This window comes from Podarcis pityusensis (assembly GCF_964106645.2).
Source record: "Podarcis pityusensis genome assembly, chromosome: 18".
Lineage (NCBI taxonomy): Eukaryota > Metazoa > Chordata > Lepidosauria > Squamata > Lacertidae > Podarcis > Podarcis pityusensis.
This window is the reverse complement of record NC_138043.1, coordinates 2,696,769-2,714,211: the sequence shown is the minus strand read 5'-3', so window position 1 is coordinate 2,714,211 and position 17,443 is coordinate 2,696,769. Positions and strand designations below refer to the sequence as shown.

Sequence of the window (17,443 nt, the reverse complement as noted above, 5' to 3'; positions counted from 1 at the left end):
TTTAGGGAAGCTTTTAATGTTTAACAGACCACTGTATTTTAATGCTTTGTTGCAAGCCGCCCAGAGTGGCTGGGGAAACCCAGCCAGATGGGTGGGGTATAAATAATAAATTCTATTCTATTCTATTCTATTCTATTCTATTCTATTCTATTCTATTCTGTTGTTAGCTGCCCTGAGCCCGGCTTTGGCTGGGGAGGGCAGGATATAAAAAAAATTTATTATTATTATTATTATTATTATTATTATTATTATTCTATTCTATTCTATTCTATTCTATTCTATTCTATTCTGTTGTTAGCCGCCCTGAGCCCGGCTTCGGCTGGGGAGGGCAGGATATAAATAACATTTATTATTATTATTATTATTATTATTATTCTATTCTATTCTATTCTAAGGCTGTACTGTACATTAAAGAAAAGGGGGGAAAACCCACACAAGTCCACCCACCACTCAGGAATCCTGGGAATATATATATATATATATATATATATATATATATATATATATATAGTATAAAACCACTATTCCACCCACCACTCAGGAATCCTGGGAATATATATATATATATATGTATATATATATATAGTATAAAACCACGATTCCACCCACCACTCAGGAATCCTGGGAACCGTAGTTCTTCCCAGGCCAGGGTGCCGGGAATTGTAGTTCGGGTAAGCTACAATTCCTGGAATTTTTTTAGGGAGGAGTCATGTGCTTTCAAAGTGTTTTCAGCCCTGCGTTTGGATTGCAAAGGAGACGTCCTCTGCAGCCTGAGTCAAGAGGGCAGGATCCTACCCCGTTACATCAGCCGACGAGCCGGTTTGTGCCTTCGTCATTTTAAGCTCTTTAACATAATTGTCTGTATTATTTTTGGATTTTCATTTCCCCATGAGCTCACGCTTGTTTACCTTTCCCCTGCGCATCATGCAGATGGATATTTACGATGTCTGGGTGTTAGTCATACTCAGAGTAAGCCCATTGAAATGAATGGGCATGACTAAGGCACATTTATTTATTTTATTTTTTAAGTTTCTATTTATACTGATCAGGCTTATGCATTCGTTTGGCAATCATTTTCACATTGCAAAGTTTGACTTCCTTCCCCCCTCTTTCCATGGTTCCTTAAATTTATTTTTATAAATGCCTTCTGCATATGCAAATTCATGTAATCTGCTGATTTAATAATATTAATAATAATAAATTTTATTTATATCCCGCCCTCCCCAGCCGAAGCTGGGCTCAGGGCGGCTAACAACAATAAAATAGTGCAACATTCTAGAAACATTTCATTATAAAAATTAATTCAAATCAAATCCAATCCAATTAATTATCCACTTTAAATATATACTCTTATGGAACTACAGGTTGTTACAGTCATCCTTCCAATGTTTTTCTCCGTTTGCAATTTATCTGTAAATATTCAATCAACCATTTCCATTCTTTTATAAAAAGTTTATCGGGATTTCTTAATTCTTCCGGTAAGTTGCGCACATTTCTGCATATTACATAACGTTTTTTTAAAAATCCATTCTTCCTTTGCTGTTTCTTTCCATTTTGGAGCAAGTGACCTTCTTGCGGCTGAAGTCACAAACATAAATAAATTTCTATGCAATTCAGGTAGTTCTGTCCCTATAATTCTCGAAAGAAAACCGAAGCTTTGGGGAAAGGACAATAGGGATTTTTGAAAAAGAATGGGAACCTTTTATATTACATCTGTAGAAAGAAAGAAAGAATATTGACCTGATGGTAGGGTTTAAACAACTTGATGGATAGGGAGCAAATAATGTAATATAAGGAAAAAATACGATATTTGTAGAAAATAGCAGAATATATTAGTGAGGTAAATAAATGGAAGTTGAGGGAAGTCCAAAATCGGGGAGGGAGAGATGTTGTGTAAGTTGTGTTATAAGTATATTTGAAATGGGAGAAAAGAAAATTAATAAAAAATAAAAATGTTGGAGGGAACATCTTCCGGAGAGCAGAGAATGCCTCTTCTTTTGTCCGCAATGGGGAACCTGCATGCACTTAGATATTATTGGAGGGATGCCTCTATCCAGAAGAGGCTTTTCCTCCTGAGAAAAAAAGGGAGTTTTTTCCCTTGGGAGTTGTAGTTTTTCTCTCTCCTTGGGAGTTGTAGTTCTTTCCTGGGAGTTGAAGTTCTTTCTTGGGAGTTGTAGCTCAGCAGAATCTGCAAATCTGCCAATTCCATCTCCCTGCAGCTATTATATTGCATAAATAAATTATTATTATTATTATTTATTTTTTTAAAAAAATAAAATTATTGCATTTTTTAAATGGCAGGGAAGGCATGAATTAAACATTGCAGCCAAAACTTCCAAAAATAAAATAAAAAATACAAAAAAGTAAAAATATAAAATGAAAACAAAAAGAAAAAAGCCAATATATTGGGTTTTTGTGCATTTAAGCCATTTATAGGGTTAACTTTCTCCCAAACAAAAGCTCAAAACTTTTGTGTCCCTCGCACTACTCTTCATTTTTCCCTCCTGAGTAGTATCTCTATGGTCCGATCGTTGCTATAGCGACAGCAGGGCAACCGGAAGCGTTGGCGCCTGCGCAGTACGGCGCCGGAGAAACCCAAGAGGCGGCAGGGAGAGAAAGCCTGCGTCGGGAGAACGCATGCGCAGAGAAAGGAACCCCCGCGATAGCCTAAAAAAAAATCGCGCGTGCGCAGAACTGCCATTGCGGGCGCTCGTTGGGGAGTCTCTATGCGCATGCGTGGAGTCCTTACCGTCATAAAACGGCGCCCGGGCGACGCGCTTTGCGCAGGCGTACTTTTGTCGGGCGCTTTGAAAACCTTATTGCGCCTGCGCAGCGCGTTCTTCGTGTTCTTCGACGCTTCGCCGGGCGCCATGGACGACGAGGAGGAGACGTACCGCTTGTGGAAGATCCGGAAAACCATCATGCAGGTCTGGGCTTGGGCAGGGAGAAGGGGAGCAGGGAGCGGGGGTCGGAAGAGACCGGGAACGGGGTGGGGGGAGGGGGCTGAAGAGGTGGGGGGGGCTCCCTTTAATCGCGCATGCGCAGTACTTCGGAAGCCTACCTGGCAGGGCCGTTGTGCGAAGACAGTCCTGGAGGGGAATTAAGGGTCATGTCCATAGCTGTCCACTTTCAGGTTTGAAAATAAGGGATCAGCAGCCTCACCTGTCCCCAGGCCCTCCTGTCTTCCACTGCCTCCCCCAGTTTGGTCAAACTCATGCTGGTCGCTTCGAGAACACTGTCCCACCATCTCGTCCTCCGTCGTCCCCTTCTCCTTGTGCCCTCCATCTTTCCCAACATCAGGGCCTCCAAGACCACATAACATTGGTCTTGAAAGACCTTCATTAGCTCCCAGGACGTTTCCGAGCAAAATTCAAAGTGTTGGGGCTGACCTTGAAAGCCCTAAATGGCCCAGTATCCCTGAAGGAGCATCTCCACCCCCATCGTCCAGCCCGGACACCTGGGTCCATCTCCCGAGGGCCTTCTGGCGGTTCCCTCCCTGAGAGAAGCGAGGTTACAGGGAACCAGGCAGAGGGCCTTCTCAGTGGTGGTGCCCGCCCTGTGGAACGCCCTCCCATCAGATGTCAAGCAAATAAACAACTATCTGACTTTTAGAAGACATCTGAAGGCAGCCCTGTTTAGGGAAGCCTTTAATGTTTGGTGTTTCGTTGTTGTTTAGTTGTTTAGTGGTGTCCGCCTCTTGGTGACCCCCTGGACCTGAGCACGCCAGGCACTCCTGTCTTCCACTGCCTCCCGCAGTTTGGTCAAACTCATGCTGGTAGCTTCGAGAACACTGTCCCACCATCTCGTCCTCTGTCATCCCCTTCTCCTTGCGCCCTCCATCTTTCCCAACATCAGGGTCTTTTCCAGGGAGTCTTCTCTTCTCCTGAGGTGGCCAAAGTCTTGGAGCCTCAGCTTCAGGATCTGTCCTTCCAGTGAGCACTCAGGGCTGATTTCCTTCCGAATGGAGAGGTTGGATCTTCTTGCAGCCCATGGGCCTCTCAAGAGTCTCCTCCAGCACCATTATTCAAAAGCATCCATTCTTCGGCAATCAGCCTTCTTTATGGTCCAACTCTCACTTCCATACATCACTACTGGGAAAACCAGAGCTTGAACTATACGGACCTTTGTTGGCAGGGTGATGTCTCTGCTTTTTAAGATGCTGTCTAGGTTTGTCATCGCTCTTCTCCCAAGAAGCAGGCGTCTTTTAATTTCATGACTGCTGTCACCACACAAAAGCTAAAAAAAACCCCGGAACAGATTGACATTACTATCCCAAAAGTGGGAATTTAAGTATCATATCCCCTCCACACACACACATACTTTCCTTCCCCCCTCGAGACTTTTGGAGGGAAAGCGGGGGAGAAATGCGCCCAGCGAGGAAATAGCTTTATCTGTTTATTTATTTTATCTATTTCTTCATTATCTATTTATTTATTTGTTTATCTATTTATCTATCTATTTAGGGAGGTTTGATCTTCTTGCAGTCCATGGGACTCTCCAGAGTCTCCTCCAGCACCATAATTCTAAAGCATCCATTCTTCGGCAATCAGCCTTCTTGATGGTCCAGCTCTCGCTTCCATACATCCCTACTGGGAAAACCAGAGCTTGAACTATACGGACCTTTGTTGGCAAGGTTTTTTTCCTCCCACCTCCCCCTACTGCACAGCCTCCCCAAGGAACCCTCACTTCTCCTCATCCCTCTTTCCTCTTGTGCTGTGTCTTCCCTACCCTCTCAGTGCCCTGTCTCTTGGGCTTCCTGGAGGAACCGACCTCTGTGAGAATGAGATGTTGGGCTCTTCCTTTGACCCAGCTCCTGCAGGGCTCTCTTTATATCCCGCGCTGGCTCTCAAGATGCCCTCTGAATAAATGGACCTCTCTCTCCCCTCTTGTTCTTCCTTACTTCCAAATCGCTCCAGCTGTGTCACGATCGAGGTTACCTGGTCACCCAGGATGAGTTGGACCAGACCCTGGAGGAGTTCAAAGCCCAGTTTGGCGACAAGCCCAGCGAAGGGAGACCCCGGCGGACAGACCTCACCGTGTTGGTGGCCCACAACGATGACCCCACCGATCAGATGTTTGTCTTCTTCCCAGGTGAGGCGATGGCATTCAGCAAAAGGTTTGACTCTCTTTCGACTGCTGGTTTGATTGTGTCATCTTCTTCCTAGGCTTGGCTAGCTTTCTCTTTTTTCTTTCAACAGGATGTGCTTTAGTTTTTATTTTTGGAGCTTTTTATTTTGACAAAGTAATAATCATAAGTAAAAATAAAAATGTGCATCCCACCACTGAGACCATTCCGTTGTAACTGTCCAGCCTCCCAGAATTTCAGCACCTCTTGTGATGCTTTGACCCCTTTCCGTTTTAACAGCACACATTCTACGAACACCCTCCATATCGCCTCAAAATCATTTCTCCTGCGTATTTTCCATCTTACCTTAATGGTGCGTCTTATAGAGCGAAAAATACGGTATTTTCTCACGCCAACCGTGCCGTTCTCTTCCCTTTCAGAGGAGCCGAAGGTTGGGATTAAGACCATTAAGATGTACTGCCAGCGGATGCAGGAGGAAAACATCACCCGGGCCCTCATTGTGGTACAACAGGGCATGACTCCATCAGCTAAACAGGTAGCCAAGTCCGGCTGCGCGGTGTCCAGCCCAGAGGGCACAGTTGGCGCTAGTTTGGGCACGAGACGTTCGGTGGGCAGCGAACCTTCGCAGGCGAAGAAATACCGTACTTTTCTGTGTATAAAACAAGGGGGCTTCTTTACTCCAAAAGAATGCTAAAAATCGGGGGTCGTCTTTTTCATTTTATTTTAATGAATTTTATTAGTGTTTTCCACACAAGAACAACACGATAGATATCAAAAGATAACAATACAGAACAGACGAAAATCAACATTCAAAAACTATAAAAGACAACGAAAACAAAACAAAACAAACAAATCCATATCTTACAAGTTAATATTATAAACACTAAAACAACCACAACAAAACATTGACTTCCACCAATCCCACAGCACCTCCTTTATCTCTCATTCTGTCTTCCTGCTTTCTTTATCATCTCTATCCTAACATCTAGATATAAATCCTTCTTTCATATCCTTTCACTTCACAAGGTTATTCCAGACTCAGCCAGATTTCGGCCCTCGAACTTTGGCTTTTGAGGTATTCATTTAGGCGCTCCCATTCTTTTTTTACTTCCCTTTTTGGTTTTTTTCTTATTATATCTGTCAATTTGGCTAATTCTAAGTATTCTGAGAGCTTACATAGCCACTCTCCCCTTGTGGGTATCGGGGGTCGTCTTACACGCAGATAGTGCAGAGGGTGGACGGGCGATTTGTTTCAGCCGCCAGCAGCCGCTCGTCACCGGTCCTCGGGTGTGTGATTGGTGGCTGCAGCAAGGGCTGCTTAGGATTGGCCGTCGCTGCCACAATTGGGCGGGCAATTCTTGGCAAGCTGAGAGGTGCTTGTTTGCTTTGGCGGCATGTGCGAATCTCAGCGTTTGCGAGTCGGGTGAGTGGTTTTCGGCATCCCCCTCCCCGCCCCCCGAAACAGCTCGACACCTCAGGGCAATCCTTCCCCCAGGAAAAGTTCAACAACTCTGGGCCATCTCCCCCCATTTTCTTAAATTGTAGCCCCCCAAAATAGGGGGCGTCTTATACACGGGGACGTGTTATACACGGAAAAATCTGGGACCTTGGTGCAGGTTATTCCCTCCCTTTGTGCCGATGTTATTTGGTTCAGGGGTTGCTAACCTAGTGCCTAAGGGACGCAGGTGGCGCTGTGGTCTAAACCACAGAGCCTAGGGCTTGCTGATCGGAAGGTCGGAGGTTCGAATCCCCGCAACGGGGTGAGCTCCCGTTGCTCGGTCCCTGCTCCTGCCCACCTAGCAGTTCGAAAGCACGTCAAAGTGCAAGTAGATCAATAGGTACCACTCTGGCGGGAAGGTAAACGGCTTTTCCGTGCGCTGCTTTGGTTTGCCAGAAGCGGCTTAGTCCTGCTGGCCACATGACCCGTTGCTCGGTCCCTGCTCCTGCCAACCTAGCAGTTCGAAAGCTCATTTTCCTTTGTTCTGCTTATCTACTGCCAAGGGGGTGGGGAGGAAGCTGATTCCGTGAAGCCTGACATTAGCTTATCTCGCTTCTCCTCCCGCTCTTTTTCAGTCTCTCGTAGACATGGCTCCCAAGTACATCCTTGAGCAGTTCCTTCAGCAAGAGCTGCTGATCAACATCACTGAACACGAGGTGAGGCGTCTCCTCCGTGTGATTTAACGCTGTGTAAATGCTGCTTTGGCAACAGAAAGCTTCCAGGATGAGAACGAAACCAAAACCGATGCTCTGGGCTGTTCTAAAACGGTGGTTCTGAAAGTGGGCGTTGGGATTTGGGGGGGGGGGCTAAGTGAGGCTCCTTACGGGGTCCTTGCCACGGGATCGCATTCATCCGGTGCTTTACCAGCTGCACTGGCTCCCGGTGGAGTACGGGGTCAGGTTTAAGGTGCTGGTTTTGACCTTTAAAGCCCTTTGCTGCCTAGGACCCTCGTACCTACGGGACCACCTCTCCCGGTATGCCCCACGGAGGACCATAATAATAATAATAATAATAATATCTTTATTGTCATTGCCCCCTTCGGGGACAACAAAATTACTTGACTGCTCCATAAAAACACTAATTAATCAATACAGTATAATACAGCAAGGGAGATTAGATGACTTTCAAAGTCCGGGCTTCCCATTCAGGGCCGAGATCGCTCTGGAGAAGAAGCTATTCTTAAGATGGCTCGTTCTTGTCTTCATCGTCCTGTATCTCCGTCCCAACGGCAAGAGCTCAAAGAGACAGTGACCAGGATGCGATGGATCTTTTACTATGTCCAGTGCCTTCCTATGGAACCTTGTGGCATAAATCTGCTCTAAGGTGGAGAGTGGGCAGCCAACACTGCTCTCTGCTGCCTTAACAACCCTGCACAACCCCAAATGACAACACTTTGGAGGTCCCAGGTCACAAGGTGGTTAGACTGGTCTCAACTAGGGCCCTGCGGGACTTGATATCTTTCCTCAGGGCCTGCAAGACAGAGCTGTTCCGCCTGGCCTTTGGTTTGGACTCAGTCTGACCCTTATGTTTCCTTCCCCTTATGGTCTTGATCTATCAGCTACTTTAAAATGAGGCTGCATTTTAAATTGCATTTTAACCTGTATTTTAAATTGGTTTTTCTTTTCTTTCTCCCCCTCTCTTTTTTCTCCTATGTTTTTACTGTGATTTTATTGGTGTTAGCCACCCTGAGCCCGGCTCTGGCCGGGGAGGACGGGGTATAAATCAAAATTATTATTACTATTATTATTATTAGAGGCAAGGAGGCCTCTTAGGCCTCACGTTTTGGAAAGAATCTTGGAGCTGGAAGGGGCCCAAGGGTCATCTAGTCCAACCCGCTGCAATGCAGGAATCTCAGCTAAAACATCCATGGCAGATGGCCGTCCAACCTCTGCTTAAAAACCTCCAAGGAAGGAGAGACCGCCACCTTCCACCCCACGGTCGAACAGCTCTGACCGTTGGGAAGTTCTCCCTGATGTAGTCAGAATCTCCTTCCTTGTAACTTGAAGCCATGTGTTCGAGTCCTGCACCTCCAGAGCAGGAGAAAACAAGCGTGTTTCCTCTTCCATGTGGCAGCCCTTGAGATATTGGAAGATGGCTGTCGTGTCTCCTCTCAGTCTCCTCTTTTCCAGGCTAAAGGGCCACCCGTTTTGTTGAATTAATCACACAGAATGGTTCCGGTTGGATTTGGAATAAAAGTGCAATTAATTGTTACCGTTTTGAATCTTACTGTGTTATCTTCCTTACTGGTTTGTGCAAACAGTTATCCTGAAATACGTGATTTAGCAGAGTAACTTAGAAGTGTCACCCCACCAGAAAACAAAATGTATTCATGCCAGATAAGTCTGCTGTGGAACATTTGTTTCCCTGTAGGACACAAAAACGGCCTCCGTTCTTACCCAAGTTGTTTCTCTGCCTAACGGGTTGAAAGAGCTTTCTGTGCACCAAAAGTGACTAGCTGTGTCCTCATCCTGTTTTTTGCCTGTGTCCTGACCTACCTGAAGGAGCGTCTCCACCCCCATCGTCCAGCCCGGACACGGAGGTCCAACTCCAAGGGCCTTCTGGCGGTTCCCTCCTTGCGAGAAGCCAAGTTACAGGGAACCAGGCAGAGGGCCTTCTCGGTGGTGGCGCCCGCCCTGTGGAACACCCTCCCACCAGATGTCAAAGAGAAAAACAACTACCAGACTTTTAGAAGACATCTGAAGGCAGCCCTGTTTAGGGAAGCTTTTAATGCTTAATAGGTTATTGTATTTTAGGTTCTGTTGGAAGCCGCCCAGAGTGGCTGGGTATAAATAATAAATTGTTCTTATTCTTATTATACCTTTCTTTCTTTCCGCCTCTGCAGTTGGTTCCTGAACATGTTGTCATGACCAAAGAGGAGGTAACCGAGTTACTGGCCCGATAGTATCCTTCTTTCGTTCTCCTGCCCTATCCTCGTAGGTCTCAAAAGTCATGTTAAGTAAAGGTAAAGGGGACCCCTGACCATTAGGTCCAGTGGTGGCCGACTCTGGGGTTGCGGCGCTCATCTTGCTTTACTGGCCGAGGGAGCCGGCGTCCAGCTTCCGGGTCATGTGGCCAGCAGGACTAAGCCGCTTCTGGCGAACCAGAGCAGCGCACGGAAACGCCGTTTACCTTCCCGCCGGAGTGGTACCTGTTGATCTACTTGCACTTTGACGCGCTTTCGAACTGCTAGGTGGGCAGGAGCAGGGACCGAGCAACGGGAGCTCACCCCGTCATTGCGGGGATTCGAGCCGCCGACCTTCTGATCGGCAAGCCCTAGGCTCTGTGGTTTAACCCACAGCGCCACCCGCACCCCAAAAGCCATGTTACAAAAATACATAAGGAAGATAATTAACACTGACACTAACCCCTGTACCACACAGCTTCCGTGTTGATTTCTTCATCCCCTTTTGCCCTCCGAATGTGGCCCTCGGAAGGGAGCGTGGCCCTCGGGCCAAAAGGGATCCCCCCCCTCCGCCCTGGTCTGACGCTAGTTGTCACGAGCCCGGACCTGAATGAGTTCAGCTTCTCCCCGAGTCGAACCTGGCTTGTTACACTTTGCCTTCTTTCTTCCCGGGGAGGGGAAACGGATGGATTGCTTTCCCTTAACTGCTTTCCCCCAGTAAGCTCCGAGAGAACCAGCTCCCCAGGATACAGGCCGGGGACCCGGTGGCTCGCTACTTTGGAATCAAGCGAGGCCAGGTAAGGACTTGCGGACAGGCCACACATGAATCGAAGGGGATGGGACCAGTTCATGGGCTCTCCATTGCTCTACAGCAACTCCCAAGAGACTGCGATCTACTCACAGAATTAAAAACTGGCAGTTGGCAGTGATCTGAAAACTGGGGTTCAGGTCAAAGTTGATGACCTTTTTTTAGGGAGGAGGAAAAGCCCCGTTTTTACCTCTTGGACATGCTTGTTTTACAGTCATGGGAAGGAGAACCACATTAAGATCTGTTCTGAGTTAATTTAAAGGGGGTGGGGGGCTTAGTCTCATGTTTTTTTAACTACTGAAATTAGCTGCCATCACCACTGCCAACAGATTCCAATATATTACACGAGTATTGTGTGAAAAAGGCTACTGGCTCTCTTCCTGCCTTCTCCCAAATCAGTTCCTGATTTTGACACCAGTACCTTCCTTCTCCCAAATCAGTACCTGATTTTGAGAACTGCCTTCTTCCAGGTGGTGAAGATCATCCGTCCCAGCGAGACGGCCGGACGGTATATCACCTACCGGCTGGTGCAGTAGCCGGCAAAACTACTTCGCAAGGTACTCTTATCTCCTTACCTTAAGAGGAAATGTGGGCGGCCTCATTTCAGAGAGATCTTCTTTGCTGAGAAACGCTTCTTTGACAGATTTTGAACAGCGTACCTAACAAGATACCAACACTTCTATATTGCCTCGTGGTTCCGTCAATTTTCCGTGCAGCGCGGAGACGGCAAACCTGCCTTCCTAGTCACCGCGAGGATTGGAATTTGAGGTGTATGTGTTTGTCTCTCTTCTGGAAAGCCCAGGTCAGTGGGAGTCTTCTTGGACAGACGATTGCTGCTTCGAACTACCCAAACTTCTAGATCTCATGGTCTGAAGTGGAACCGGTTGCTAACTTCGCAATAAGCATCCTGCTGATAATTCCACCCCCAGCTGAACTGGGCCCGGGGATATTTTGCTTACACTGATGGGGTGGCCTGGAAGCGGTTTTTGGCTATGTGCTTTGGATGTAGAAGCCTGGATGGAGGATCTGTGTGGAGGCCTCTCTGCCTTTAGAGTGTGCTTGCAGTAAACCGTTTGTGAGAAAAAGGGTTTTCTGGACTCCCGAGAACGTCCCTCTTCCCTTCTCTGTTTTGCTGATCACCGCTGGGGAAAATCCGCCTCTCTCAAAAGGAGCCTCGACTGTCTTAATAAGGTTATCATTTCAATAAAGCGTTAGAACTAATAATGTTTATTAGGATTATTGCTGAGTGCTTGGAAAGTGCCTAACATTTTTTAGGAAAAAACTGAAAAGGGAAACCATGGAAGGAACGATGCCCCCAGTTGTGTAGTAATAATAATAATTGATTATACCCCGCCCATCTGGCTGGGTTTCCCCAGCCACTCTGGGCAGCTTCCAACAGGATATTAAAAGCACAGTAAAAGATCAAACATTGAAGACTTCCCTAAACAGGGCTGCCTTCAGATGTCTTCTAAAAGTCAGATCGTTGTTTATTTCCTTGACGTCTGATGGGAGGGCGTTCCACAGGGCGGGTGCCACTACTGAGAAGGCCCTCTCCCTGTAACCTCGCTTCTCGCAGGGAGGGAACCGCCAGAAGGCCCTCAGGAGGAGGACCCCGGTGTCCGGGCTGGACGATGGGGGTGGAGATGCTCCTTCAGGTATACTGGGCCGAGGGCTTTCAAGGTCAGCACCAACACTTTGAATTTAACAACACTTTGTTATTAACCAGCGAGGTATTACAGGTATTTTGGAGACTTCTTGCCAACGCCATTTCCAGGGTGGTTGTTAATTGTTGCAGGAGGGTGGGAAGGAAATTGACACAACGCCATTGGATGGTGTACGCTTACTTTATTTTCATACCTAACGAAAGCATCAGTCCAGGATTGCGATTGCAGCAGTTTAAAAAGCGAACCAGCAGCGTGCCAAACAGGCTAGCTTTCAAACACAGGGAGGGGTACCTTATGTACAAATAATTAAAAAGCCGAGGTTATTAAGACCTGAACCTCCACACTCTTTCCTCTCATCCACCCTTGACATATGAAACAAAACTCTCACACACGGTACCGTTCCTGCCTTCTCCAGAAGCTGAGATTTCTTTTGCCTCTGTTCCCAGTAAAGGTAAAGGGACCCCTGACCACTAGGTCCACTCGTGGCCGACTCTGGGGTTGCGGCACTCATCTCGCTTTACTGGCCGAGGGAGCCGGCGTACAGCTTCCGGGTCATGTGGCCAGCAGGACTAAGCCGCTTTTGGCGAACCAGAGCAGCGCACGGAAACGCCGTTTACCTTCCCACCAGAGCGGTACCTATTTATCTACTTGCACTTTGACGTGCTTTTGAACTGCTAGGTTGGCAGGAGCAGGGACCGAGCAACGGGAGCTCACCCCGTCATCGCGGGGATTCGAACCGCTGACCTTCTGATCGGCAAGCCCTAGGCTCTGTGGTTTAACCCACAGCGCCACCCTTTGCTGGGAACCGCCATCCCGTTAAAGCACGACGGAGTCTCAAAAGAGGCGCCTCGGTTCTTCGGAAGCCCTTGCCACTAGGCAGCGCCGTCGTGCTCAGCTTCTGCCAGGACACTGCGAGAACGGGGCACTGGATTAGGTGGGTCTCTTTGGCCAGAACCAAATCAAAGCTCTCCTTAATGACGCTGAAAGTGGTTTTTGCATAGGATTTGGCAAGTTAGTTGGCCTCATGGAAGAGAAAGCTTTCTCCCCTGTTGCTGTCTTACATTTCCCGCAGGACTGTTGGAATTACCAGGAAGTAGATCAGGGGGGGCCCTGACACCCACACCTTTTGCCCTGGGTCCCAGACCTGCCCCCCTTTTAAAGCAATATAATAATTATTATTAACATGCTGCCATCTGACTGGGTTGCTCCAGCCACTCTGGGCAGCTCCCGACAAAATGCTAAAAACATGTATATATATATATAAAACACTTCTACAGGGTGACTGAGCGTGCATAGAGCTGGGCAGATATATCCATATATCATCCAAAGCGGTTTGAAGTCTGTATCATGGTGCCACTTTCGTAATTTTCAACCTGGCAATACATCGCGGATCGTGATGTTTGTGTATGCAAAAAATCACAATTGGGGAAACCGTGAAACCGGCCGACGCCTCTACATAGCTCCATCTTTATTTCAGACGTGGTAGATTAGTAGATAAACGCAGCGTTTGGCCGCTGTGTTGAAAACTAGGTTTTGCCCAGCCCTAGTGAGAGCCCAGTCACCGCCCTCTCGTGTTTTGGTCAGAGGTAAATATTCTCTTGGGTACCTAGGAGTGGAGAAATTGGAAACGGCCTAATGCCAAGAATTTGTCCTGAATCGATTTAAAGCTGTATTATGCTGAGTCTTGACCACTGGTCCATTTGGCTCAATACTGGCCGCACCAGCTAGCGACGATTCTCCAAGATTTCGGAGAAAGGGAGTCTCTCCCAGTCAAAACTGGGAGATACCGGAGATCGCAGCCGCCTGAACACCAAAGCCACAGCCTTTTCCCAGCAACACATCTACTGCTAGAGTCGGGAAAAGCCTCTTAAAATCTGAACTAAGTGATCGACACACCCATCTTCTGTTCACTAAAGGATGCAGGTTACTCTAGCTTGAAATCCTGAGCTGGGATCCGTTCGTCCAACAAACCCATCTCTCTGGGGGAATAAGCCTCGTATAAGAAAGACTTTTGCTTATTTCTTTTTCTAGCTTAATGAGCTAGGAGTATTTTTTTGGAGGAGACTGCAGAAAGCAAACTGCGACCATCACCAGCAGGCTGCAATCGGCGCTTGTCTGTTCAGTAGCAAGTCCGCGACGGCGCTTGCTTCCCGGAAAGGATGGATCACAACCTTTCGAGTACCACGTAATCCAGCAAGCCTCCCCCACGGTCAGTTTGTACCCTGACTTTTTTTTAAAACAACGCAATGACATAGCTGAAGGGGCTGGCATTTAAAAACCCAACCCTATCCGTAGCAAAATAAACAAAGAGCTCTGATTTGCTAAAGTGAAGACCCTTCAAATCAGTACTTTGAAAGGGGCTGCTTTTCCGGGTAGTTTCTGGCAGAGAACCGAGAACCTCTGCGAACAAGGACAGGACGGTGCAAATATAAATTGCGATGGCGTTGTATCTGGGACTGTTCTTTTTAACACGCCGCTCATGCAAAAGAGGTTGGGAGCGTGCTAAACCACACAAAAACCTTAATTTCGGCACGCTCCGGTTTCGCGGCCAATTGCAAAACGGGCGGAAGGATAACCAGGTTTGCGTTGAAAAGGCGGGTTAGATAGGGCACCAAGAACTGGAGGACTTGGCTTTTCTTCGTTGGCGGACCGTTCTTTCATTCCCGTTTTCGAGGCTGGGGAAACTACTCTAACGCCTTGTAGCCGAAAGGCGGTTGCGGAAACGCCACGTTGTTCGACTGGTTGGTGTTGCAGCCTTCCAGCGGCCTTTCCGCCTGCCCTTCCACACTCTCCCCGTCGCCCTCTCTCCCGAAAACCGCATCTTCGTCCACATCGCAGCGGCCTTCCTCCCGGGCCGGGCAGCGCTGCAGCAGAGAGACGTCTTCGGAGTCTGACTGACCGACGCTGTAAGTGCGGCTCAGCGTTCCTTCCTCGCTGGCTTCGTCCGCAGACGGGGTCTCCTCGTCGCCGCTGGTCTCGCTGCCTCGCCGCGGGGGCCCCTCGATGCCCACCTCTGCGGAGTCTTCTGGATCAGAGTCGGAATCGATGAAACGGGTGCTGTCTTCTGTGTTGGGATAAAATGAAACTCATTACTGCCTTCCTTTCTCTACTCCCTTAGCTTCTGCCAAGGAGATCTGTGTGGGTTCCCCATTTTATCCTCAATAATAATAATAATAATAATAATAATGATACAGTGGTACCTCGGGTTACATACGCTTCAGTTTACATACGCTTCACGTTACAGACTCCGCTAACCCAGAAATAGTACCTCAGGTTAAGAACTTTGCTTCAGGACGAGAACAGAAATTGCACGGCGGCAGCGGGAGGCCCCATTAGCTAAAGTGGTGCTTCAGGTTAAGAACAGTTTCAGGTTAAGAACGGACCTCCGGAACGAATGAAGTACTTAACCTGAGGTACCACTGTATATTATTCATACCCTGCCGATCTGGCTGGGTTTCCCCAGCCACTCTGGGCGGCTCCCAACAGAATATTAAAAACGCCATAAAGCATCAAACATTAAAGACTTCCCTAAACAGGGCTGCCTTCCGAGATAGTTGTTTATTTCCTTGACATCGGACGGGAGGGCGTTCCACAGGGAGGGCACCACCACCGAGAAGGCCCTCTGCCTGGTTCCCTGCAACCTCACTTCTCGCAGGGAGGGAACCACCAGAAGGCCCTCGGAGCTGGACCTCAGTGTCCGGGCTGAACGATGGGGGTGGAGATGCTCCTTCAGGTATACTGGGCTGTTTAGGGCTTTCAAGGTCAGCACCAACACTTTGAATTGTGCCGGGAAACATACTGGGAGCCAATGTAGGTCTTTCAGGACCAGTGTTATATGGTCTCGGTAGCCGCTCCCAGTCCCCAGTCTGGCTGCCGCATTCTGGATTAGTTGTAGTTTCTGGGTCACCTTCAAAGGTAGCCCCACGGAGAGCACATGGCAGTAGTCCAAGCAAGAGATAACCAGAGCATGCACCACTCTGGACAGACAGTCTGCGGGCAGGGAGGGTCTCATCCTGCGTACCAGATGGAGCTGCCCTGGACACAGAATTTACCTGCACCTCCATGGACAGCTGCGAGTCCAAAATGACCCCCAGGCCGCATACCTGGTCCTTCAGGGGCACAGTTGCCCCATTCAGGACCAGGGAGTCCCTCACACCTGCCTGCCCCCTGTCCCCCAAAAACAGTCCTTCTGTCTTGTCAGGATTCAACCTCAATCTGTTATCCGCCATCCATCCTCCAACCACCTCCAGGCACTCACACAGGACCTTCACTGGTTCTGATTTAAAAGAGAGGTAGAGCTGGGTGTCATCCGCATACTGGTGAACACCCAGCCCAAACCCCCTGATGATCTCTCCCAGCGGCTACATGTAGATATTAAAAAGCATGGGGGAGAGGACGGAACCATGAGGCACCCCACAAGCGAAAGCCCAGGGGTCTGAAAACTCACCCCCTAACACCACTTTCTGGACATGCAACCCATTACAGTAGTACCTCGGGTTAAGTACTTAATTCGTTCCGGAGGTCTGTTCTTAACCTGAAACTGTTCTTAACCTGAAGCACCACTTTAGCTAATGGGGCCTCCTGCTGCCACCGCACGATTTCTGTTTTCATCCTGAAGCAAAGTTCTTAACCCGAGGTACCATTTCTGGGTTAGCGGAGTCTGTAACCTGAAGCGTATGTAACCCGAGGTACCACTGTACTGCCTTCCTTTTTTTTATTCCCTTGTCCTTCTGCCAAGGAGATCTGTATTCGTGGCTCACCGTCCCCATTTTATCCTCAAACTAACCCTGCGAGGCGAGCCGGCTGAGAGAGAGAGACTGCGAGTGCGTCCCTGCACTGACAGTATGGGACCGCCGTGGTTTCAAACTGCGTTCCACCTTGTGTTTTAATTTCCGCCACCCGCCTGGGAACCTTAAGGTGAAGCTGGGAGGGTATAATAAACTGTAGAAAGAAAAATATAGTATTATCACGCAGCGTCCAACCTTCGGACAGGTGTGTTCCGCCTCACCTCTGTACAGGTCCTCGTGAAAAGCAGCCTCTGCCTGTTCAGCGGAGGCCGTGAGGTCCAGGTCTGTGTCGTCCGACGGCTGGCATGCGTCTTCCTGCATGTAGAATGCAAGACATTGCTGAGGTATTTTATTTATTTTTTAAAATAACGTTTTTTATTTGATTACAAAAAATAAATGTACAACAATATCCATTGCAAACCCATTATAAAGAGATTGTTCTGAATCTCAAAACATCACCCCCATCGCCTCCATGGATCCTAATATCAACATTTACAACTGCATAAAGGTAAAGGTTAAGGGACCCCTGACCATTAGGTCCAGTCGTGACCGACTCTGGGATTGCGGCGCTCATCTCGCTTGATTGGCCGAGGGAGCCGGCGTACAGCTTCCGGGTCATGTGGCCAGCAGGACTAAGCCGCTTCTGGCGAACCAGAGCAACACACGGAAATGCCGTTTCCCTTCCCGCCGGAGCGGTA

The 17,443-nt window shown here is 48.2% G+C and overlaps 2 protein-coding genes across 6 annotated transcripts in view; one reads left to right on the top strand and one right to left on the bottom strand.

The window, feature by feature from the left end:
• Window positions 1-2,769: 2,769 nt before the first annotated feature.
• Window positions 2,770-11,518, top strand: POLR2E (RNA polymerase II, I and III subunit E). Of its 2 annotated transcripts, XM_080989209.1 has the most exons (8): window positions 2,770-2,927; window positions 4,917-5,091; window positions 5,506-5,621; window positions 7,160-7,240; window positions 9,427-9,485; window positions 10,205-10,283; window positions 10,765-10,851; window positions 10,938-11,518. In XM_080989209.1, the coding sequence occupies exons 1-7, from the start codon at window positions 2,871-2,873 to the stop codon at window positions 10,828-10,830; spliced, it is 633 nt and encodes a 210-aa protein (XP_080845335.1). In that variant the 5' UTR covers window positions 2,770-2,870; the 3' UTR covers window positions 10,831-10,851; window positions 10,938-11,518. The 2 variants fall into 2 exon arrangements, with proteins under 2 accessions (XP_080845335.1, XP_080845334.1); XM_080989208.1 differs by having other exon boundaries at window positions 10,765-11,518.
• Window positions 11,519-14,564: 3,046 nt separating this feature from the next.
• ARHGAP45 (Rho GTPase activating protein 45) overlaps window positions 14,565-17,443 on the bottom strand; it is a 45,065-nt gene continuing 42,186 nt past the window's right edge. For all 4 annotated transcript variants that reach the window (XM_080988769.1, XM_080988768.1, XM_080988770.1 and 1 more), the window contains 2 exons: window positions 16,967-17,060; window positions 14,565-15,022 (listed from right to left, as the gene is read on the bottom strand). In XM_080988769.1, coding sequence (XP_080844895.1) covers window positions 14,643-15,022; window positions 16,967-17,060 — 474 coding nt within the window. In that variant the 3' untranslated portion in view covers window positions 14,565-14,642. The remainder of the gene's footprint in view (window positions 15,023-16,966; window positions 17,061-17,443) is intronic.